The sequence below is a fragment of the Cupressus sempervirens genome, chromosome 3 (assembly GCF_028749045.1).
Source record: "Cupressus sempervirens isolate cs-2001-9-10 chromosome 3, ASM2874904v1, whole genome shotgun sequence".
Classification (NCBI taxonomy): Eukaryota; Viridiplantae; Streptophyta; class Pinopsida; order Cupressales; family Cupressaceae; genus Cupressus; species Cupressus sempervirens.
The window spans coordinates 834,560,540-834,586,619 of record NC_143120.1 but is presented as its reverse complement, the minus strand read 5'-3'; the positions used below and the strand labels follow the sequence as shown (position 1 = coordinate 834,586,619).

At 37.1% G+C, this 26,080-nt stretch overlaps 1 protein-coding gene across 1 annotated transcript in view; it reads left to right on the top strand.

Moving 5' to 3' along the window:
- The window catches only part of ERA1 (Prenyltransferase family protein), a 301,285-nt gene that overhangs the window by 11,945 nt on the left and 263,260 nt on the right, over nucleotides 1-26,080 (top strand). Inside the window, exon 2 of the mRNA XM_089822091.1 lies at nucleotides 3,470-3,556. Within this exon, the coding sequence (XP_089678217.1) occupies nucleotides 3,470-3,556 (87 nt within the window). The remainder of the gene's footprint in view (nucleotides 1-3,469; nucleotides 3,557-26,080) is intronic.

The following is a 26,080-nucleotide window of genomic DNA, read 5'->3' as shown; positions in this document are numbered from 1 at the left end:
CCTTTTTGTCAAAGAGAATAGCAAGATCACTAGCTTCAGATTTAGGATGCTTCACTACTGCCTTCACTGATGGTGGCTCAATGACAAGTTTCTCCAGTGATGAAAGTAACTTTTGATGATTCCCACTAGCAGGATTACAAACAACATTTGGGGGGTGCCTCCTTTGTACATCCTTGTTAGGACCCAAAAACATATCTTGAGCTATTTTCTTTGTGAGAGAAAGCAATTCATTTCCAATCTTTGCATTGTAGAATCCATCCTAGTGATGGAAGAAACTAAGTCTAAAGTTCTTTTTTCTTCTTCGAACCCATTTGCTTCTATTCTGATCTGCTTGGCAAGAAGGAGATCATCCTCGATTTTGATTGCCAAAGTTTGTGCGACTGCAAGAATAGCCAGGGCTTCTCTTCTAAATAGAAAAATTGACCTGGGAATTTGAGCGTTGACAAAGAAACACTTCAAATTTGCAGTTATAGATTGAGCAGCAGTTATATTGGCAACAGGCTTCAAATAGAGGGACATGACCCACCCTGACTTAAAATAGTCAATAACTCCTTCACCAGCAAGCTATTTATAAGATATCCAGTAATCAAATATTTCATGAAGTAAACAAAACCGTACACGCCTCATTTAGTTGGCCAACTTATAAAAATAATTAAGTTGTCCTTTTAATGTTTTCAATTAGTAATACTAGGATCAACTAAAAAATATTATTACAATATCTTCCCTCACCTTTCCCATAAGCTTATGGAAAACACCCTTCCCCATAATCTAATGGAAAATAAAAGAGTAAGTTTAGCCATACTTGATTATCTTTGATATGAAAAGGGGACATGGCAATATGAGTAGTCCCATTACAACTGCTAGCGTTGATATTTTAACAGAAAAAAAGATAGAAATTATTTTTAACATCCTACATGTTAGAACAGTTAATCAAGATTGTTAAAGAGTATCTTAAACAACTCAATATTGTGGTATCTGACATCTGAAACTAAAATTAGAAAACAATAAGATCATGTAAGAGGCAGGGGATGGACCCCTAGCAAATGATTATATACAAAAAATATGGTAAGAAATAATCATTTGAAAGTAGGATCGAAACTTACCAAGGTAAGATAAATAGGTTGATGGAGAAGGAGGCTTTAGATTACATTAGAGTTCGGAAGAACATAAAAGGGGTAGGCATTGTTGTTGATTACCATAAAAAGCCAATGCCGTGTGCAATGATGTATTCAAAATCTCTTGTGGGCTGAGAGGGCTTGACTAAATAAACTTATTTAATGAGCTATATGTAAAAACCCTGTCCAGGTTATGGCAAAATCAAACCCATTCTTCACACTACCCGGGTGTTGGACATTTTGTTAAACGCTTGGCAAGTAAAACTTGTATATGATGTCAAGAGTCCAACTCCGAAAAGAACATAATGTAAATTAACTTTTCCCAAACAATTATATCATTTATAAGATTTCAGAATAATTCAAACTTTGAGATTTGCGACAAAATCTAGTTCTGAAATAACAAGCAACTCACTCCAAAGGAAGTTCATCAAACATTACAGCTCACTGAAAATCCAGAATATTACTCATTAATGGAACAAATAACTAGTTTTGTCAATTTATTAATTTTGAGATGACGAACAACCTTGCCAAAAATCTGAATACAACTCTAAATAGTAATTGGAACCTGTAATGAAGATATTGATGTAGCCGTCCCCTCTAATGACCATTTGCAGCTGCCTCCACCATTTGCAAACCGTAGGAATACATAATTCCCTTCATGCCGTAATGAATTTGACTTCAACACAATTCCCAGCAGATGCTGTCTATTATATATGAGTCCAACTACCTCTCATGACTTGGTCTGATCTCCCACGCAACCAGTCTTGAAACTGCAGTTCAGTCTAGTGTCACACTAGCTTACACACGGCCATCCTTTCTCAGACTGATCGTTCTGCCATCTAAATGCCCCAATTCGATGCTACAGCAATCAGCATTTAAGCTGTGACCCTTAGGAATCTCAAACGCTGCCTCCAATGTCCTTGCGATTTTTAGAGATTGAGATTGCAGGTGTCACAAGTCTATCCACCCAGCCTGGTATTGATTGGAAATGCAGTTTGAGTATTCAATGCCTCTAATGAAAGCAAAACAACAGTCCCTCAGGTAATTCGAATTCACAATTGCTGTCACTCAGTATGAAGGAAGAACTCCTTTAATTATTTTAACAATTCAGCCAGTAATACTTCTCAGCCACACTAACTCCCAGCCACAGACTAATACGGTAAGGGAGAATAAATGAATAGCCAAAATATATTGAAATTACTATACATCATCAGTGACTCCAAACAATCTTCAGAACTCAGAAAACCTTATACAACAGCAAGGGAACAAACATCAGAATTCAGGAGAAAGCCACAAAGGCACAATAATCAAATATATAATCAAGCTTGCCTTTCCCAATGAAATGAGCTCTCATTTATAAGCTTTCGTTGGCAAAAGTTTCCATAAAACTCCACTTTAGAAAATGTGGAAGATTCCCAAAAGAACTCAACATTAGAAATTTGCTTTTTAGAAATATCTCTAAAAGTCATTATTATAATAATATAAACATTATTATAATAATACAACTCAATGAATAATAAATAAATAAGAGCTCATGCAATTATTAGCCTGATCAACTACAGGTGATGACCAACTGCCAGGCTACCCACTACACTGCCACAGATAGCAACTACTAAAAATAGACTTACTGAAAATAGTAAATCCATAATTGAGACCCCCAAAACACCCTGTCAGCTCACGAGGGTCGCTATGTTGAGCTAACGCTATCAACCGCACAGACTGGCCAAAAACGGGGACATTGCACTAGAGCATTGCATTATCATGCAATTGCAAACAATAGCAAACAAGAAAATATAACTTGGAATTTTATTTGCTAAGAGTGCAAATCCATATATGAAAGTCCCGTGTGAACTATTCAATGACAGTGGAGTAAAGATTGCTCAATCTGTTTGATCACCAATGATTGTGTTATTAGGTCAGGATATGCAGAAATTCAATTTTTCTCCCAAGACTCTGTCAATCAGAAGAATCTCCAATACAGCATGTATTTAGATTTGAGATGACATCTTCATTGTTATGATATCTGTTGCAATGGAAGATTGTTTTTTCTCCAATCACAAGAATAGCTGTGAAGAATAAGTGTGATATCTTTCTCCTTTTTTAATTCACTTCTCGTACAGTCTTCATTTTAAGCTAATGAAAACAGGAATTGTGAATTTAATATATGTGCACTTCTTTTTTCCTAGTTTAAGCTTTCCTGATGCCTTTACATATGCTGATCCTTCTTCTATCTTCCAATTTTTGGGTATGCATTCATTTACATATGGCTATAGTCTAGAGTTTTCAATGATTTTTCTCATTATTTTGCATACCAGATGTGACATTTACAGTTTTCTTTTCTTTTTGATGATCAGACTGGAGCTTTGGCGTGATCAGCACATTGATTTTCTACAACAAGGAATCAATCGCCTTGGGCCAGGCCATTCTGTTTTGGATGCAAAGTACAGATCTTCCCATTTGTCCTGAATGTTTTCTTTTTTTGTGGTTAGAAAAAGGGCTTTAAAGCATCCAGATGAAGAGAAATTAATAATTCAAATCTGGCAAAGATTCTTCCACTCTTTGATCTATGCATGTCAAAATATTGAAATAGTTATTTATTATAATACTAACCCATGCATGCATAGCAATGCAGGGGTAAGCGATAAGATGAAGAATGATGCACTCATTTTATCAAAATATACACATGTTCTTTGTACATTGCTACAAAAAGATATTTCTCTTGTTCTTGCTAACTCCATTTTTTTCATCCGTCTACAAAATTTGATTGCCATGGATGTTCACTGTTTTCTAGTTTACATAATTTTTTTGGTTGATAGCTAAGAGGAAATACTGGAGCACTTGCCATTTTTGTATACAACTTTAAAAATAAAATCATGGACTTAATATATTCAAATGCCAGCAACCATCTATGCTACATGCAGGAAATATATCTAGAGAAATTAAGCTTAACCATACATTTGTGCTAGACAACTATTAGAATAACTAAACCACTGTAGATAGTAAAACCTGTATCAGTTATTTTTTGGTTATCATTGACAGGTATGCTAATGCTTTATTAGCTTGTGGAAGTTAAGAAGAAATAGTTTTGGTAGTTATACTCTTTCTTGGTGACCTTCATTGAGTTTATATTTCATAGTTAGTTAAGGGCACCACATGTTGGATTTTTTTTTAATAACAGCATAGATGAATAAATAAATGCAATTGTGATATATTTCTACAACTATTGAAATAATTTAATAATCACCCCATTCTGTCCATTTTTTCAAAATACCAAAACAATGCAATTTTCGCCAATTTGAAATGCAGGCATTTCGTATTCAAATAGTTTGTAACATAGTTACAAGACTTTGCGAGTCTTGGTTAGACTCAGCGAGTTCTGGGCCAACCCGGCTCTACCATGTTTGAGAAGCTTGGGACTTGGTCTTGGCCAAGTCGGCAATCCTGCCGAGTTTCGAGCTTGGGACTTTACTGCGGCGGCCAAGCTTGAAAGGTTAAAAAAATCCTCTTTTTAATTGTTTTTCACTTTTTCATTTTGGGTTTATGTTTGCATCCAAACTGTAAAAGACCATTTGATTGTTTGCAAATGCAAGGAGAGCAAAAGAGGCATTTGAGCACAAATATTGATGCATTGAAGAGGAGACCAATAGATTGATTCAACAGGAGATAGCGATTGCTGATACAACGCCATGGAATTGTGCATGAAGAATGGATAGATCATCCAGTAGTTATCCTTAATAAATTCCATCGTTCCCTCAATCCCAACCTTGTCAATCATCAAGTTTTTTGGATAATAGTTGGACTTTCTATGATGATCAATAAGCTGGAGAGGAATAGAGAGGTACTTTGGAGTTGATTCCACTTTTGAAATCCATTTGCAAATATTCTTCTCCCAGAATGTCTTTTGATGGGCTCCTAGAGCTTATCGTCTTGGATGATAAAAATCTCCCCAAGCCTTATATTTGTAATGGGCCCCTAAATGCCATTTCCCTTTTCTTTGCCAACATATAAAAAATAGGCTCCATGGAAATGGTGGCGAACAAATAGTCCCAAAACTACGAATGTCCGTTGAAGTGATAGTGTAATGCTACTCTAGACCATAAAAAAACATATAATGAAAAAAGATGCATTTGAAAAGACCTGCTGCTTGTTTTTTGATGAGAGAAATAGTCTATCCAAGTGGAGTTGGGAATTGGGGTTTGTTGTGAGGTCTTCACACCATCGCCCCACAAAACATTGGAACCCCCTCTTTTTTTCATGCCTTTTAGAAGGTGTTAGTTGTTTGCTATAGGTGTTGGCATTTAGTTAGGTTGGCAATATTTTCAGAATTTGAGTGAAAGCACGATGAAGAGTTAGTCCCGAAGAGCAAATAGGTTGAGCAACATTCCAAGCATTGATAAAATCATACTTTGTAAAATTGTGCTTAGTGGTACAATCACTCTTGATAGTATTTTGATCATGTTGATTGGCTATACATAAAAATTGTTGGTAATTAATGAATGCAAATATGACAGCTAATTGTTGGTAATTAATGAATGCATTTGAAAAGACCTGCTGCTCCTTTTTTGATGAGAGAAATAGTCTATCCAAGTGGAGTTGGGAATTGGGGTTTGTTGTGAGGTCTTCACACCATCGCCCCATGAAACATTGGAAACCCCTCTTTTTTTTATGCCTTTTAGAAGGTATTAGTTTTTTGCTACAGGTGTTGGCATTTAGTTAGGTTGGCAATATTTTCAGAATTTGAGTGAGAGCACGATGAAGAGTTAGTCCCGAAGAGCAAATAGGTTGAGCCACATTGCAAGCATTGATAAAATCATACTTTGTAAAATTGGGCTTAGTGGTACAATCACTCTTGATAGTATTTTGATCATGTTGATTGGCTATACATAAAAATTGTTGGTAATTAACGAATGCAAATATGACAGCTATGTAAGGAAACCAGCTGGAGTGTAAATTCAAGTCAACTTGAAGTGATAAAAAGCCAGGCTCATATCGTTAAGTATGTTGAGTTGAAATAAATTTTGCCTAATCCTCCTTGTGCTTCAAGTTTGCCTAATTCCACTACAACATGCAAAATCAAATATTTGATATTTCAGTGACTCTTGAATAAAGTCATCTCTCATGCTAAGCTTGCAATGTAAGATCATGCAATGACCTCAAGGTTTTGTTAATCGTGGATGCTCACTTAGTGAAATGATGTGATATGTTGGTAAAACTTGGGGACTTGTGCCTTTTCTCAAAATTTGACAATGCACTTCTAAGGACTTGGTTTCACAATGTGCAATGAAAATATTGTTTTTGGTTATTGAACTCTTGACTTCTTAACTTACTTAAAATTTGATTTCTACTTCTACTATTCTTGAATGCAAGGACTTGTGAATGGCTTGGAATCTACTAGATGTAGCTTAATCAATGACTCTACTCATCTAGTGCAAGCTTCTAAGATATACTTAAAGATTTTCAAATCAATACTTCTTTCTTAATCCCATCAAATAGATGCTAAGTAAAGATTCAATACCAAATGAAGTTAAATTACTATTGTTCATTGACTAACGACACAAGGCTCTCTTACAACCATGAGAGATCAGTGACACTAATTTTTTCGAGTCATGCAAGTTAACATCCACAACTACTTTCATTCAAATAAATTACTTAGCAAATTCTATTGTACTGTTTCTCAACAACTTGAAATGAAGTCTATTCTAAATGAGAATGAAGTTAAACATGCAATAATTCAAACTTGATGACAACTGTCACCATGGTAAACGCAACAATGGTAACTAGAGAAAAATTGGCATTATTTTAGCTACAATTCTCCAACCATTCCCTTTACAAATGATAGGAGCAATCCTGATATAGGCAGCTGAAATATAATGATCGACTAAGAATAAATCAAAATCAATGGTCCATATTGAATACTAAAAAACCTAATTAGGGTTGCCACCCCATCGATCAATGAGATTGAAGAATCCAAAAAAAAAACCGATAACAAAATTATATGAAACTAGCAACCAAATAGAGGACACCACATAAGTGAGTCAGTCACAATTAAGCACCCCCACTACTAACCATTAAGAAAATAGTTCGCCACTTAGGCTTATATCAAATTATCATGTAGAATAATATTTCCTTTGTCTCTTTCTTTCTTTGCCAATCTGATGAACTTGGACGCCTTCTTGTTGACTTCATTCATTGGAGGTGTAGGTGTGTGTCAGATGTTCGTCTTTGCTAAGTTCATTTCTGTTTTGTTTTTATTGTGAGGTTTTCTCACCATCGCTCCAAAACTTTGGGGACTCCCTTTTTTAATCGCCTTGGCAAATTTTTGAATTGTTCAACAATTTTGATTCAATTTTTTTTTAAAGTTTAAGTCTTGGACGCTTTCAGGCTAGAAGGGAGAAGGGCTAGGTTTATTCTCACCTGCTTTCAACTTGATTTTCCAGAACAACCAATTTCATCCTTAGGCCGGACAATTTTTTTAAAAAAGCAACACTTGGCAGGATAGAATTGTAAATTTTGTACTTAGACAATTTCTTTTGAAATTTTGGATATAATTGTACAAATTTGGATAATTTTCAAAAAGTGAAATTTTGTTAGATTTGAATTTTTTTTGGAAAATCTCGAATTTTTTTCATTGGTGAGAAAATTATTTTGTGAAGATGAAATCAAATTGCAAAATCGATTTTAGACTCTAGAAATGATTTTATTTTGTCAAATTTAATTTGCTTAGCAAAATCGATTTGAATTGAATTGCAAAAGACTGGCTCTAATGAATTGAAATTGCCTTGAAAATTTTTAAGCATTTAATGAAATTGGTAATTTAATGTTGAAAAATGGCTTTTGGCTTGCCAAAATCTGATTTTAATGACATTAATTACTAAATTCTCATTAAATGGAAATATTTAGCATCTCCAAGGCATTATTTACTTTCTTTTTGCAATTTTGGTCTAATTGACAATTTAAAAAAGCAAATTTCATCTTGGCAAAGTTAATTTTTAGCTAAGCATTTAATTGGAGGCCAATTTTGGTATATTAATTAATATTTTCTTACTCCCAGGGTCCTTGTCGGCCAGCTAGAGAGGAGAGGCAAGTTGGGTATAAGAGGAAACTTTTTCCTTTTTTCTCCTCACGTCTCATCTTCCTCCTCTTTGGTGTTAGCGATTTTAACTTGGAGCAGCTCTTCCTTAGGCGATTTTTCTTGCAAGTGTAGATTTCTCCATCCTTTGGCGATTTTCTTCTTTGGGCAGAATTTCCATGCTTGGACAATTTTGAAAGGGAAGATTTCTTCTCCATTGTTGGGCGATTTTTGCTAGGGCAGTCTGATTTCTCTCATATGTGGCAATTTTAAGAGAAAACATCTTCTATGCTTGGGCGAATTTGTTTGAGGGCAGAATTTTCCACTCTTGGCTTTTTCTTTTTTTGAGGGCAGATCTGATTTTTTATGCCCTAGGCGATTTATGATGGAGGTCCGATTTTCTCCATTTGGGACTGCATTTTTACATCAGATCTGGGCGATTTTAGTTTGGAGAAGAAATACATGATGAAAGTCTAATTTTTTTTGGGGCAAATGATGGACAATTCTAAAAGATTAAAATTCTAATTTGCAAGGGATTTGAAATTCTCAAAGTCTGATCCTAAATTCCAAAAGAAAGATTTGGCTATTGGTAGAGGTGACTTTTAATCATTTAGAGTTGAAAGGGGTCCTTAAGCTGACTTCCTTCTTTCATTCTTGTCTAAATATTGTCTCCCTTGGTTCTTCTTGCATTCATTGTCCACCACTTTACCATCTCGTAATAGGGTGACAAGATGGAGGATGGTAGTGCAAGTAAGAATCCTAAAAGAACAAATACTAAGAAAGACAAAGAGGATATAATGCCCAAAACAACTTTCTTCTCGAAAATGAAGTGAATAATCGATACCAATGTCGGTGCAGTAACATGATACAAGTAAAGGACAGACTAAAGGAAGGTCAATCCCCCTTGGCAAAGAAGATATATAGAAGCAGAATTGTACATGCAATAGCTTTTCCTCCTACATTGCCCTGTTTGAAATTGGTTATGGAATGCGCATCCAGTTTTGATTTGATTAGTAAATCCATCATCCTTGATGAAGGGAAGAGGGTGTTGGCCAATATTGGCAGACAAGCGATTGAAGAAACATTTAACATTCCCCAATACAAGAGCGTGACAATAGTGATGATGGATCAAGTAGCTAAATCATTTCAGGATAACTAGGAGGCCTATTTCACACATCTAAAGCAGGATTGGCTACACGAAAGAAAAAAAGACGTAACTAAGTCATCAAAGCTTACGATGACAGACTTCAAATCAGAATATGGAGATCTCATTGTGCTTCTCAGTCGGATCATGGGCCTAGCTCAAGGTACGCAATTTGAAAACTGCATGTACTTCATTGATGAAATTGAAAAGGGAAAAAGAAGATTTGATTGGGCTAGGATCATAAGCGAGAACCTAGAGTTGCAACTTAGAACTGTGCAAAACCAAAAGCAATTCTACATGGGATCCTATCTATTTTACCTAATTGCTAGATTGTAAAGAGTCCGACACTTAAGGCCTTAGGAGAAGTTGGCAATAGGCCGGGGCAATATTTGGTGCATGAATGCTATCCATAGCTTCATTTGCACAACAACAAGGATTACAAGATATTTTGTGACGTCTTCGCCATGAAGACAGTAAGGGTATTACAAGGGACACTTGCTAAGAGACTTTCATCAGAAGCAGAGGCAAAGATAAAGAAGTTTGGGAGTTGGTTCATCCAATTTCCGCAATTCACCTACATTAGAGTAGTAGGGAGTACAGTTTGTCCCAAGAGGCTTCCAAGATACCCACCCGACAAGGTAATTTTGATGGAATTGACTAGGTAACTTGAGCACTATGATAGAATAATGAGAAACGAAGGTAAGACAGGGATTACCTTCTCAATCGGAATTGGCAATGATAGTTGCCTCAATCGGGCCGCCTTTGCAGCTGTGGAGAAGGAATTGGAATGGTATCATCTAGGGTGGTACACAGCAAGGCAAGGATTTGATCTTAATGGTCTTATCAAGCTATCTCATGGAAATGCATTCAAGCATGTTCCCACTATAGAAGACTTTTGGGACAACGCCAAAGATGGCTTTCATGTGAGAAAGCTAGCTTTCTCAAGATTGTCGGTGAACATGATGAGAGATATCAAATGGAGAGGCCTTGATATTCCCGATCAATTGATATTCCCGATCAATTGGAAGATGATGGAAATGTGTTGAGAGAAGATTATAATACAGTAGAAGGAACAGAGTTGAATGTAGTAGACTGGGACGATCATCAGGATCCTTCCTTAGAGGTAGTTACAAGAGCAGTTGATTTGCATACCGAGTTGTGATATAATGAAAGATTAAGGAAGCTACAAAGACAAAGGATTACCCTTACCTATGAGAAGATGAAGCCAAAAGGAGGTCCTGCAGAATCAGTTGGACAGAAGGGTGAAAGAAGTAGTCGGCAACAAGAAACAACTAGAGACAAGAAGAGAACCTTGGAGGTAGAGAAGAGTAAAGAACATCCGGAACCTCTGGCCAAGAGACAACATACAGTTCCATCAAGAGAGCATAATTGAGGCTAGAAGCCGAGAGGTCAATTCAAGTGATAAAGGGGCCGCGGTAGAGGTGAGCTCTGATTCAGAATCAAGTGGTTACAGTGAGCTCCGAGTACTCCCTTCTCTCAGAAAACCAACAAGGAGATGGTATGGCAGTAACTAGTGGAGAAGATGGGCCAATTGACATTGAGGCAATAAGTCAAGCACCCGAGGCCGTTGGTGATGCTTTGTTAGTCGAACCAAATTTAGATTTGGGGAGATGCACCACACCACTATGGTTAAGGCAAATTCTTATGCCAAGAGGTGAGGTAGTCACTGCTCGAACGGTAGAAGACATCCGAGGATTAATAGAAAAGGGTGATAGCAAGAACCAAAAACAAATCGCAAAGATAGTGGCAAAAGTAATTAGGAGCGACAATGATGGTCACCGAAAGGTTTAGATTGCTATACCAACAGTCAACAAGGCAATGGATGAAATTGTGGCCTAGGAATATGAGATAGTGGAACACAACTTGGGAAGAAACACAGATGATATGGAATGTGAAGAGATTCAGGAGGGTATAGCTTCAATTAGAGAAAGGTTGAGGAAGGCAAATGAAAGGATCGTACAGTTGGAGGCCAAGAACAAATATTGAAGAGATTGCCAGCCCATCCAACAGTTGCACTAGGCAGCCCTTCCTCAAGATAGCGGGAGCAACCTAGAAGAGATATCAGCTCAGCTACATGAAGTCAAGGATTGGATCCATGATACAATCCAAGATGGGCGAAATTTCTTGCCTTCTTTCATCTCGACATTCCGGTTATTAGTGACTCTTAGAGACAAGTTCAGATTATTTGAAGAAGAGTGGAAGGATTTCCTTCCCATCAAAGATTTAGCTACTCCCAGGCTATAGGCATTCATTGGGCTACCAGAAGCATATTTATAGAGGGCCAAGTTGGTTGATGAGAAATGATTGAGTATAGTCGAATCTTGGTTTGTCGCCTTGACTACCAGATTTAGAACACTTGAAGAGATACAGAAGGCAGTTGCACAGCACAGCCCAAGCTTTGTGAGCGGCGTTGGGGTGGCGCTTGATTTTGACGACATCAGAGAAGAGGATATCAATGAGAGAAGACTTCGATTGAGATTGGATGAGCTAGGAAAGTTTGCTGTCAAGAAAAAACATTTGAACACCCTTTCCTCCCTAAATGCTTTTGTTGGATTCGCAAAAGAGTATGAGAAGGATCATGAGAAGACACCACAAGCAGCAAACAACGTGATGAAAATGGCGGAGCTCAAGATAAAGCACACACTTTGTCCTCCCATGGAAGAAGTCAACGAAAGGCTAGCTAGGTTCATTTCCTTAGCGAAAAGAATGAAAGAAAAAGGGAGAGTTATATTAGAAGATCATTTGATGTAAGCCCAAGTGGCAATTTCTCTTCTAGGATAGGACAAGTGTCTAATTTTGATTGGCCGCCATTTGGTGCCTTCTCATTGGCTGCCACTTTTACACTTTTTTCATTGGTCCATTGACGAGGTGGCATCTTCTCATTGGCCGATGGGGTGGCAACCCTAATTACGGTTTCTAGGATTCAATCTGGATCGTCGATTTTGCCTCTTTATCTCTACCGTCGGTTGTACATTTTGGCCTCTATATAAGGCCATTTGCTCTAATTTGTAATGGTCCGAGAAAATTGTTGCAAAAGATAATGCCAAAATTCGCTATTTCTTTCTCATTGTTGTGACTTGCATGGTGATTAAGAGCCTTTGGTATTATTGCATGGTTTCTACTTCCAAATAGTTAGAGTAAAATTTCCTTTCAAGTTGTTAAAGTTGGTTGCATTTCAAGTTGTTGAGAGTAAAGTAGATGAATAGTTGCATGGTAGTATTAGTAGATGTTTGATAGAGATCAATACTAGACCACTAGCATCTTAGTGGCTTGTTAAGACGCCTTGCGTGGCAAACTAGTCTATTTTTCCTTTGAATCATTGCATCTGTGAAGGTGGAGCCGTTGGTAAGCTTTCATTAGATTCGATCCCAGTCCATGTGCTAGTCTTCCATCCATAAGAGTAGGAGTAGGATAGCAAGTAATTTAGGACTTAGAATTTAGAAGAAGAGAGTTAGAAAAGGACCAGTCTTAAGAGCCATTCACCCACCATCACCATCACTTTCCCACAAACATCATCTAGCATTCACATCGAATCACTATCTCCATCATCCCACCAAAGTCCAAGTCATCCTCAACAATTTGCATAAGGCCACCTACGTGATTACTAGCAAATCACATCGATAAAACTGAGCGAGTATCCACAAGTGTAAGGAACATTGGAGTTATTCTCATATCCCATGAGCATTAACTTTTCAAGAGAGGAATTGTGTGTTTGATACTCCGTATCAGATATTCAATTACTAATATGTTATGTGGTGGTACAAAAACTCACATCAACATTATTTGGTGCTAGAAGGAGGGCCTGAAAATTTATTTTTAGGATTTGTTGGCATTCGACTATGATGAAGAATGGTGCTTCCTAGATCAAATCAGCCTAGAACAACTTGGGGAACACTTCAAGATCACATTGTAGCAAGTTTGTGCTCAACTGCTTGGGAGGAAAGTGAGAACACTAGAGAGTACCTGGACACCGTTGACGTGCTAAATCAAGAAGAAAGTAAAGCAAGAGCTATTGAAAGGAGAATTCAGAAGAGGTTGGAACGTCAAAGAGAACTGGAAAGGAAGCTTGAGAGAGAAAGGAAAGCACAAAGACAAGCTTGAGCTATTGTTGAAGAAAACTCGAATTAGAGAGTCAATCAAGTTGGGATTATTTTCAAGCTAGATAAAAAGATTGGGTCTTTTTCCCTCGAAAGGTTTGAGAAATTGAAAGCTGATAAGAGGCAGAGGATACTGAGAAATACACCACATCAAGAAGAGGACTTGTGTTAGAATTTCATAAGAAATCAAGGAATCGTTGGGTAGCTGATACCTTAGATTTAACAAGAAGAGGACTTGTGTTAGAATTTCATAAGAAATCAAGGAATCGCTGGGTAGTTGATACCTCAGATTTATCTAGCCCCTCGAGTAGCCAACCAGTTCAGGCTCAAGTCAATCAACCAGTTCAAGCTCAAGTCAATCAACCAACGATGGCTCAACCACCATGGATTCGAAACAATGCCTCACCATTTCATTCCAACAATACCATGATCTACTGAAGAATCCGGCGGTATTCTGCTCCCAAGTTTTTTGTCAATGACCCTAATCGTACAGCAGAGGAGCATATCAAAGTGTTTGAAGAGGGAATGTGCAACAGAAGAATTCAAGAGGAGGATGTCACGTGTAGGCTTTTCCCTTATTCGTTGGGGGAAGAACCTTATTATTGGTTTGTCAATTTGCTAGCATCATCAATAACGGGATGGGTTCAGCTCAAAGAAGCCTTTGTTGCAAAATTTGTTATCCCCACCTCACCATTGGAGTTACATAGAATGTTTGTCGACATAAGGAGACATGATAGAGAATCAATAAGTTCCTTCAATGACCGTTTCCATAAGGCTTACACGAGATTGCAAGCCCCTTACACAATGATGAAAATTGGTGCATTGGAAGCATACTACAGTGTCCTGGACAACCAGACGACTATGTTCGCAAGGATGGCAAATCCTGCTCCCACAACATCGACTGAGGCCTACACTAAAGCAATTGAGATAGGAAAGCAATTGGGCCAACAAGGAATGGAACCCTAAGGTGCTAGATATCCGAATAACCCAGTTCCACAGCTTGCATACCAGGCATCTACAAATCAGTTGGTAATACATCTGGGGCCCCCATTATCTCAAGCACTGCCATCAATGCCAGTTTACATGTAAAATGCAAGTTCATCCACAAGAACGCAAGAAGAAAATGATGAGATGAAGGAATTTATTGACCAAGTCAAGAAGTTGTCTATGAAAGTCACCTATTTGAGAAACCAGAACAATCAACTCCAAAGTTCCCAAAGAAATAATCAAGGAAGTAATTACCAAAATCAAGGTGGAGGTTACCAAGGAGGATATCAAAGAAACCATCAGGAAGGAGGATACCAGAGGAATTATCAAGACAGACTACCAAAGGAATAACCAAGGTAGCGGTTATCAAAGGAACTATCAAAACAATAACTATCAAGGTAACAACCAGCCACTAGATCAAGGATACAACAATCAGTCTAACCAGAGGAGGACTTGGAATACAAGCCCAAACAATGGAAATGTGGTGTCGCCACTTGATAATCAGGCTCTAGCAGATAATAGGTTGGTGGACAGGATATTCTTAGCTGAGTCTGCCATGTCCAAATATTGCAGATTCCATGAGACTGATCAACATTCGGAATTAGGGTGTATAGAATTCAAGAGAGCATCTAACCTGTTTCAAAACATAATAGATGAGTCGAATAATCAGGAAGATGTTAAGGTTATGGGGTATGAGATTGTCCGATCCCCGAGATCTGATTAGTGTTTGACTTTTGAGGAGTTTTCATCCCCGTCAGAATTTGAAGCTTATGAAGAACACCAATGGAGATTTCCTCCCGAGTCAGCAAGCGGGCCAGTTGATGAGGTAGTAGATCAGAAGGGATATAACAATGGGTCGGATTTTTCTTTCCCACCTTTGGGAGACATTGTTCTAGTTCAAGGAATAGGTGGGAACCAAACATTTCAACAACCGGCTAGCAATGCGAGGTTTTATCAGAGGAACAACAAGAGAAATGATGGACCCTTCACATCCTCCATACCCCCAACTAATTTCTATACGCCTCCACACCCCAATGCGAATAATGTACCGAATGCTTCGAGGGATGCGCCCAAATACAGATAAGGTAACCATGGTAGTGGGAATGGACAATCGAGCTTTAACAAAACACACAATAGAACAATCAAGGTACTTAAAGAGTGTAGAATGTCTAGTCGACAGAAGAAGCAAATAGAGGAAGAACTGGAAACAATGCCATGAACAATGAAGAGTTGAAAAGATTAGGACAAAGTGTGATAGAGGAGATGAAGAAGGTCAAAATCAATCTCCCTTTGTTCGAATTATTGAAGGTAGCAGAGATTAGAGATACGTTCCTTGATAGTTTGAAAGACAATAAATCACAAGGATCTCACACTCAAGGTGCAACAACACATACTCAAGGGAGGCCTCCTCCCAATTTTGTACATGTAATCGAAGATACTCCAAGAGCGAATATGACAAATTCATCTGAAGACACTTCATACGGAGAGACAAGAAGCTCTACACAAGAGGTTGCTTATGGTGATATCAGTGAACTCAATAGACAGCTAGGGCCTCAACTAGTTTATGTGGCTCAAGGTTCAACGCCGGTAGAACAACAAACTCAAAGGAGTCAAGACCCGAAAGACAATAAGAAAAGGGTGAAGAAAGAAGAGGTTGCTCAACCAACATATTTTTGAGTAAAGCCAAAGCAAGTACATAAGACACCCATGGTGTATTATCAAGGAAAAGATGAGCCAGCCCCATTCTTGCTATTAGTAAGGATATTTGGGAAGTTGCTTCACAATTGCTTGATAGATTCAGGAGCATCAAGTAATGTCATGCCTTTGAACATTTGCAGAAGTTTAGGAATCACGCCTTTGGGATCAAACAGAAAGGTTACCCAATTGGATAAAATGGAAGTGCCGATAGTGGGTGAACTACACAACATACACATGCAGCTGGCGTCTGATTCGAGAATGGAACACATGGTAGACATTTCAGTAGTAGATGTAGCCGATACCTATGGATTGATCCTAGGTAGAGATTGGGCTAGAAGATTGAATGGATACATGGCAACTGACTTCTCTCACATGTGGTTTCGTGGAAAGGACTAGCCAACCAAATCAAAATCAATAGCACCCCGAGGTTGAGACTGATTGTCACAGAGTATGGGGAACCAAACAAAATATTGTTTGTAGAAACAAATATGAGCACCTATAGACCAAAGAAGGGAAAAGTGCTGATAATGAACATCATAGGTGAAGGAAGGGATTCCACTAAGATCCTGATTGAGTCAGATCCAGATGCTTCATCCGATGAGGATGAAGGCATGTTTGAGAACTTCAAGAACTTCGTGACTAGAACTGTGCAGCAAGGAATGGAGTCGGGTAACCGAACACCAGTAAGAGACTTATTATTACCCAACTAGTGCAAAATTCACAATGCATTCCACTCGGAGTTATCTTGCTCCTTGTGTACAGTGGTCTTAGAACAAGTGGAAAAGCGAATCCTAGGGGCTCTAAAACGAGAAGATCAACATGGCAAACAGAAGGTTGAGATTCAACAAGTTGATGAAGCAAAAAGTAGTATGATGGGTGAAACAAAGAACCAAATTACACCACCCAATGCGGAAATAAAAGAAGATGATGAAACAAATGAGTCAAAGAATTTCCAAAAGGAGAAGTATCAAGAAAGTAGTGGGATATGGACTCTAAAGGTTGATGGTTCCAAAACTAAGCAAGGAGCTGGAGCTGGATTTGAGTTAGTTGGCCCAACAGGGGCAACATATTTGGAGGCACACGGATTACAATTCCCATGCACCAACAATATGGCAGAATATGAAGCGTTGATTCTAGGCTTGTTGTGTGCCATCAAGAAAGGTGCCAAAATACTTAATGTACTTGGAGACTCCTATTTAGTAATCGAGCAGATAAAGCAGAAGTTCGCCTGCCATGAAAAGAGGTTGAAGAGATATAGAAACAGAGTCTAGGATTTGAAAGAAAGCTTCGATGCCTTCAATATCAAGTTCAGCTATAGAGCAAATGCCCTCGCACAGACTGCAAGCTCACTAGCACCAATTAAGTTGGATGACTTGAAGAAGTTTAGAGTTGAATTGGCATCGGTTCCATCAGTACCATACAATGTCGAGAATTTCTAGGTGTTTGAGGATGATAGATATATCCTCAAGTTCTTGACTAACTCAGATGTCTTCACTGCACAAATCATTGATGGTGAAGTGGATGAAGCAGAAATCGACGTAGGAGTTATGAGCTTAAAGACAAATACTATTCTGAAGGGAATGATTGAATTGGAAAGAATATTTGACATGGACCAATTCTATAAAGTGCAATATCAGCCTACAGGAGGTGATGAGTTTGAAAAAGTTAATTTGGGAATAGAGGAGTGTCCCAAAATTGTCCATATTGGGAAAGTTTGTACACCTAAGGAGAAAGCAGATATATTGAATTTGATGAGGGAATTCCTTGATGTGATTGCTTGGGGATATGAAGATTTGAAAACATATGATCCTTCCATCATCACACACACGATTCTGCTGAAGGAAGGGAGCAAGCCATTCAGGCAGTGATAAAGGCCAGTCAACCCTTTGTTAGAACCATTGATATATCAAGAAGTGAAGAAGTTGCTGGATGCGCGGATCATCTTCCCAGTGAGATATTCAACATGGGTCGCCAATCTTGTCCCAGTTAGGAAGAAGAATAGAGAGATAAGGCTATGTGTTGATTTTAGAAATCTGAATAGAGCATCAAAAAAGGACAATTACCCATTGCCATCACTGGAGGAGGTTTTGGAAATTGTAAATGGAGCTAAAATGATGTCATTCATGGATGGATACTCAAGATACAATCAGGTGATTGTCGAAGAAGAAGACAAATTGAAAACGGCCTTCACCACAAAGTGGGGAACTTTTGCATATAGGAGGATGCCTTTAGCTTGATCAATGCAGGCGCAACATTTCAAAGGGCCATGGATTATGCTTTCAAGGACTTAAAGGATAAATGCATTATCATTTACATGGATGACATAACAGTATTTTCAAAGAACAGAGAAGATCACATTATGGATTTGAGGAAAGTCTTCACGAGATGTAGAAGGTTTGGAGTCTCTTTGAATCCATAGAAATGCATGTTTGGAGTTACCGAAGGAGGACTTCTGGGACATGTAATTTCAGGGAAGGGTATAATGATAGATCTAGAGAGAGTGGAAGCAATTTCCAAACTTGGCATACCAGCTAGCAAAAAAGAGCTCAAATCGTTCTTTGGAAAGATCAACTTCGTGAGGAAGTTCATATCTGCATTTGTTGAGATTGTGAAACCAATGAATGACATGTTAAAGAAAGATGCAAAAGTGGATTGGAGTCTAGTAGCAAAGAGGGCATTTGAGGAGATAAAACATGCTATCATCAATGCACCAGTTCTGGTAAGCCCGGATTATGAAAGGCCATTCAATATATATTCTTTTGCCTCTGATCATGTGTGTGCAGCCATTTTAACACAAAAGAATAAGGAAGGTGAAGATCATCCGATTGCATTCATGAGTGCACCTTTCAGGGAGGTCGAATTGAACTACCCAAATGTGGAGAAACAAGCTTATGCCTTGGTCAAGGCGGTAAAGAAGTTTAGGCATTACATCTTGAGAAGTAAATTATATGCAATTGTGCCTAACATAGTAGTGAAGACTCTTTTGATGCAAAACGGGCTTGGAGAAAGAAGGGGCAAGTGGGTTGCCACAATCCAAGAATATGACATAGAGATTCAACCAATGAAGTTGGTTAGAGGGCAACAATTGGCGCAAACCATGGCATCAGAGGGGCCTGGACTTGTGCAACAAGCTTATGAATTGGAGGATGTACACCCCGATGAATGGTATCAAGACATAATCAACTATCTATTAAATCACCAATGCCCTTCACATTTAAACCCAATACAAAAGCGGGCACTGAGATTCAAGAGCAGAAGATATATGCTACAAGGAGCAGTGTTATACAAGCAAAATCACGAGGGGATATATTTGAGATGCATTGGAAAGAAAGAAGCCAAAAACATTTTGGAGCATTTTCATGATAAATGGGGAATAGGACATGGATTAGATTTGGCTACTGCACAATGGATACTAAGAGTAGGATACCATTGGCCAACTTTGTTCAAAGACACTCATGAGCATGTAAAGACTTGTCATATTTGTCAAATTGCGGCAAAGAGAGAAAGGAACCCAACAATGCCTTTGCAATCAATTATTGGGGTGAGACCTTTTGCGATGTAGGGACTTGACTTCATTGATCCTATCAATCCACTTTCCTCAGCACAACACAGGTATATTCTAACCGCAACTGACTACTGTGCTTGGTGGTCAAAAACTCAGGCTTTCAAGAATTGCACTGCTGAAATTGTCATTAAGTTTTTAGAGGAAAAGATCACCACCAGGTTTGGATATCCTTTTGCTTTTGTATGTGATAATGGTTCTGCTTTCACTTCTTTGAAATTTCATACTTGGGCATTTGACCATGGGATCATGTTAAAATTTTCATCAGGTTACTATCCCCAGGGAAATGGCCTAGTAGAATCCACAAATAAGAACCTTTTGACCGTAATGGGAAAACTTTTAGACAGGAACCCAAGAGATTGGCACACACAACTGAGATAAGCCTTGTGGGCAGACAGAACAAGAATCAAAGAGTCCATAGGAATCACACCTTATCATTTGGTTTATGAAAAAGATCCTGTATTCCCAATTCAATTGAAAATCTCAACTTTAAGGTTCATATAGGAATACTATGATGAGAACAAAGACAGGGTCCAAGTTAGGTTGGCTCAACTAATGCAGTTAGATGAGAAAAGAGATGAAGCCCTAGATAAATTTGCAAAACATCAAGGGGTAGTGAAACGTTGGTTCTATAGGAGAGCGCAAAATAAGGCCTTTAGGATCTCTGACTTGGTCTTATATTGGGACAAAGCCCATGAGAGGAAAGGACAACATGACAAATTCGATAAACTATGGAAGGGTCCTTTCCAGATATCCGAGATCATTGGAGATAATGCATTTAGACTTAAGACACTCACTGGCGAGGATGCCCCATTGCCTATCAATGGGCAATTCCTCGAGCATTATTTCCAAGCCTAGGACTCCATCCGGAGCCCTTTTTGTACATAGTTAGAATAGGTTTGCTTTTGGTTAGTAGTTAGTTTTTTTTTTGTTCTTTACAGTAGAGTTTGTTTTGGCCCATTTGGCCCAGGGGTTAGGGTAGTTTCCCTTTCAGTTGTTTAGAATAGGTTTCTTTTAGTTGTTTAGTTTAGGTGTTGTGAGGGAGCCCGAGTTTGAGTTGCATCAAGTCTTTTGACTTGGGATCTTTTAGCTTCCCTCAGTTGGAAAGTGAATTTTGGTTTTTGGGCCTTTGCAAGAGCAAAGGGGGGGGTCCATGTTATTGCTCGTGGGCGAGGTGTGTAGATTTTACGTTTCCGTTTTGTTCATTTCTTGAGTATATTTAACAAGGTTTAGGGATTAAAGGATGTGTTTAATCGTTGGTCTATTGTAGGACTTGTACTAAATTTGGGCTAGACTCGATGGAGGTTCTTGGGTTATATTTGGCATGGTTACAACATTCTACTCACACTTAATTGCTTTGAGTTCTTGATGTTTTGAAGTGAAATTGGACTTAGTAGAAATCATATACCTGCTTCAACACCACTGTGGTCTTCCAAACCCTCCGCAAGCTTCATTGCCTACAAACCAAACAAAATATTGAAAAGAAAAAAAGAAAAAAGAGAAAATATCATGAGAAAAGAGAAAAGCAGTATCAAAGTGAAAATAAAGATGAAATTTGGTTCAAGGGTGTGCAATCATCTCTATCGGTGCTATAAAAATAATCACTAAAGGTAGAACCATGATTGTGGTGCCACAACGATAACTCCGTCAGGGCTATAGACGTCTGACTAGCTGCGGGGCTCTATCCAGGTTACTTTTAAAGTAAGGATATTATAATAACTAAGTTTAATGGATCTGAGAGATTATCAAGTTCTTGTCGAGTAGAAAAAAAATCATTTGCACACACGTGAGTAAATTATGGTTAGGATGCTTAAGTTCGACTTGAGAGTTATTTCCTTGTTGAGTGATCATCCTTAAGTAGATTTTCGGATAAGCCATCCTGAGATTTTTGCTCTAAGTTATCTTGTCCTTGAAACGTTCAGGAACATTTCACCCGTGGAGTCGCCAAATGTTGTGAGGTTTTCACACCATTGCCCCAAAACTTTAGGGACCCCCTTTTTTTAATTGCCTTGGCAAATTTTTGAATTGTCCAACAAGTTTGATCTATTTTTTTTTGAAAAGTTGAAGTCTTGGACGCCTTTAGGCCACAAGGGAGAAGGGCTAGGTTTATTCTCACTCGCTTTCAACTTGATTTTCCAGAATAACCAATTTCATCCTTAGGCTGGACAATTTTTTTAAAAAAGCAACACTTGGCAGGATAAAATTGTAAATTTTCTACTTAGACGATTTCTTTTGAAAATTTGGATATAATTGTACAAATTTGGATAATTTTCAAAAAGTGCAATTTTGTTAGATTTGAATTTTTTGGAAAATCTCGAATTTTTTTTGTTGGTGAGAAAATTAATTTTGTGAAGATGAAATCAAATTGCAAAATCGATTTTAGACTCTAGAAATGATTTTATTTTGTCAAATTTAATTTGCTTAGCAAAATCGATTTGAATTGAATTGCAAAAGATTGGCTCTAATGAATTGAAATTGCCTTGAAAATTTTTAAGCCTTTAATGAAATTGGTAATTTAATGTTGAAAAATGGCTTTTGGCTAGCCAAAATCCGATTTTAATGACATATTAATTACTAAATCTTCATTAAATGGAAATATTTAGCATCTCCAAGGCATTATTTACTTTCTTTTTGCAATTTTGGTCTAATTGGCAATTTAAAAAAGCAAATTTCATCTTGGCAAATTTAATATTTAGGTAAGCATTTAATTGGGGCCCAGTTTTGGTATATTAATCAAGGATTTCTGGCTAATCAAGGATTTCTACTCCCTTCCATGTGCATTTGCTGATCTCATCTGTTGTCAACCTTGAGAATGTCCTCTTTCTGACTTTAAATCATCACTTGCATTGGCCCAAGATCTCTCTAAATGTGAGATGTGTATATATCGATTCCCATGTGCTCTTTTGATCTTTCCCTTTGTGTCAAAATTTTGCCTTGATTCATAGAATCCTAGCCCATGGTACTCTAATTCTGCATCTATTGATTCGGCTGCCACTTTCGTTGGGCAAGTCTCACTTCCCAAATTAAAGTCAAACTTAACTCCTTGTTTGTGTTTATCCCTTAGAATTTTGTCATAGGAGAGAAGTTGTCATGCCACTTCCATGATAACCATCCTATCTGTTGGATACCTTTGCAGCTTCGTTGGGCAAATTGTGTTTCCAAGTACGTGAATTTATGTGAACTTATTGTTTTGGATGTACCATGATCCATTCTCTCTAATCAACTATTTTGCCTCTTCAAAGAGCCTTACGATCTTAATAGCGAATACCTCGTTGAATATCTTGAAATCCTTATGATTTCTAAGATGTAGATGTGGATAGCATGCATGCACTGGGTAAACTCCCTTTTTGGATCCATATTTTCCCAAAGGCCTCAATCTTGGAAATTTGAATAGTCCATCTATCATGTAAACAAGACATGATGTCATGCGGAATGCCTTGGCGTCCTTTAATGTTCTTAATTGATGTTCAATGTTGACACTGACAATCTTTGCCCATCCAAGGTTAAAAATCACCATCATGTGGCTCTCCCATCACCATGCTTAGCATTACAATGAAGTTGCTAGTATCTTGCTTGAATTCCAACTTGGTTATCTTTGTCAACCTCATTGGGGCAATGGCATTTAGGGATTGCTATCCACTCGTTGTTCATCCTCTTTAGGCATGCATCCACTTGATCATTATAATGTTTCAACACTTCCTCCTTAATGATAAAGATTGCTCCTTCATGAGATGGTATGTTGAATGCCATATCAATAGCTTTCTTTGATAGCATGGTTATAAGCTTCTTCTCTTTCTTGCATTCGACAACTTTCTTTTTAGTATTATAGTTCTTTGCACATTCAAGGACTGACTTGGTGCACTACATTGTAGGAGGGAAATTAGTTGCCTTGACTATTCCTTTCCTCACTATCATCTTGGCCATCTTGGAATCCGGTTCTCTTGTCATTCTTGAATCATGTCAAGGGATCTTAGGCAAGTATCTCCAATCTTCTTGGCTTGGTAGTAAATGTGGACTTTAACATCTTGTCTTTGGTGTTGTTCCTCACTTGGATTTGTCTTGCCTTATTCAAATTTTGAGTCTTGGTGCTTGGCATGCCTCCTCTTGCCACCAAAATCCACAATTAGTTTTGCATTCAACCGTCAACACTTTGAATCCTAATAGTATGCTCAGTCTTTTAGATTTGGACTTGATTAGCAAGCTAAGCCATTTTGTAATTTCGAAATACACCTCATTAATGCATTAGTTAGTGTTAATGAATAGCGTCGGTCAGATCTCCTGACCTATACTCACATATAATCAGATACCGACCAAGCACAACTGAGATGAAATACAATGCATTTATGTATTGCAGATCGATCAGTTACGCATCTAAATTTGAATTTATAAAAGTCACAATTAGTTAGTATTAACTAACTGATCCGATCTTAACTAAATCAGTAAACAAATCGCGACTCTTGTATTGAAAGATCATGATCGATCTTGAGAGGCATCTATTGAAGACAATGTAATGTCCCCTTTCTATAATATGACTTAATAATAAACAATAAATATATATCAATAAATTGAATACACAATAATAAATTATAATTTAATTTAGTAGATCTGTTTTACCAATATAATATTGATATAATATTACATATGAATAATAAATATACAAATAAATAATACAGATAAAAAATACTATTTAGAATAAATAAATAAAGAATATTTGTAAATGATAAATGATAATTCAGTAAAATATAATTTAATAATAGTTAATAAAAAATAATAAATAAATAGAGTTCAAATCAAAAAAATGCTTCTAACACTTTGAATATGATATAACTACTAATAATATCTAAAATATTTCTAAAATATAATATGTGACTAACTCTGCTACATAGTTAGGAAGCAAACTAAACACAAATACGAGGGGTCAAGAATTAAGAAAGATAAGGCATTGGATTATCTAAACCACAATATTGATCCACTTAGATAAGTCTAATCATTAACCATTAGTTTGCCAAGCAGATTATATATGAAAAAAGACAATTATATTGGAGGCAGTGTTTGGCAATTGATGGGTGTGGAAACATGTCTTTAGACAAGAAAACTTCACATCCTTTTGGAGGATACAAAGGGCATCAAAGGATTTTTAGAATGGAAACAAAGAAAAGGAGGGGATAGAGATTGCATTACACATCGAATGGATGAATAAGGGACAGAAAATTAAAACAAAATGAATGAAGGTTTATATTAGAGAGAAGTACGGTGTATGTCTGTAGAAGACAAATAGTTATTTAGATACACCAACATTGCTGTGAAGAGAATATGTTAGGAGATTAATTATAAACAGATTTTAGAAGTATAAAAACTTCTGGTATATTCCACTTTTATATATATATATATATATGTATGTATAACATGACATATGAAAATGGAAATGGAATCGAAGTTATAGTTATACTGTGTGGTAGAAATGAAATCAGAACCATGATTATATACTTATACATGTATATCAATTATATATTGAGTAAACATGAAATCAGAACTAAGCCTTTATATATATGTATGACAAATGAAATCAGAACTATGCGTATATGTTTCTGTATATATCTAAATAAATATATATAATAACAATTGAATCAGAGGTATATTATATGTCTATATATATTAGAAATGAAATCAAAACTATACTTATTTGTTTATACATTGTAGAAACAAAATCAGTTCTATTGTTAATTAGAAATGATAATGGTAAGGAAATCACAATTTTTGTGAGAGAGTGTCAAAATTATATATATAGGATTTAGTATGAAATATATTATGTTTAATTGTATATACAAATTATATATCTGAATGATGCAGGGCATTTGAATTATAAGTATGATCACAAATCTTTAATAGATATAAAGATTTTATGATCAGAGCATAATTTATATCTTTATTTTGAGAATCATCATTATGAAATAAGAGTTTACATAAACCTGCAATTAAGGCTGAGATTAAGATAATTCTTAGTAAATGTTGAAACTCCTAGAAAGGAATTAAGGCAGAGCTTGTATGTCTCTGAAGGGCAGTATATACTGTTAGGAAAAACATATGCATATGCAAGGATGGATACACCCAGAGTGGGTATCCGTAAGGCCTAAGATGAGAAATAACTCTCTCCTAGGAAGGATGGATATATCAAGATTGATTATCCGTAAGGTCTTAATGAGAGAAAGTAATGTGAGGAGATGGTGCTTAGTGGAGAGCTGTTCTATTAATTAGAGCCCCAGGAATTACTCCCCAAGGAACTAAGCATCTGATCGCAGTATCTCGTTAAGAAGGGGATTAGATTGGGACTTACAATCTTATATTTTATAGATTTACAAAATTGAATGATATTTTACTATTATAATC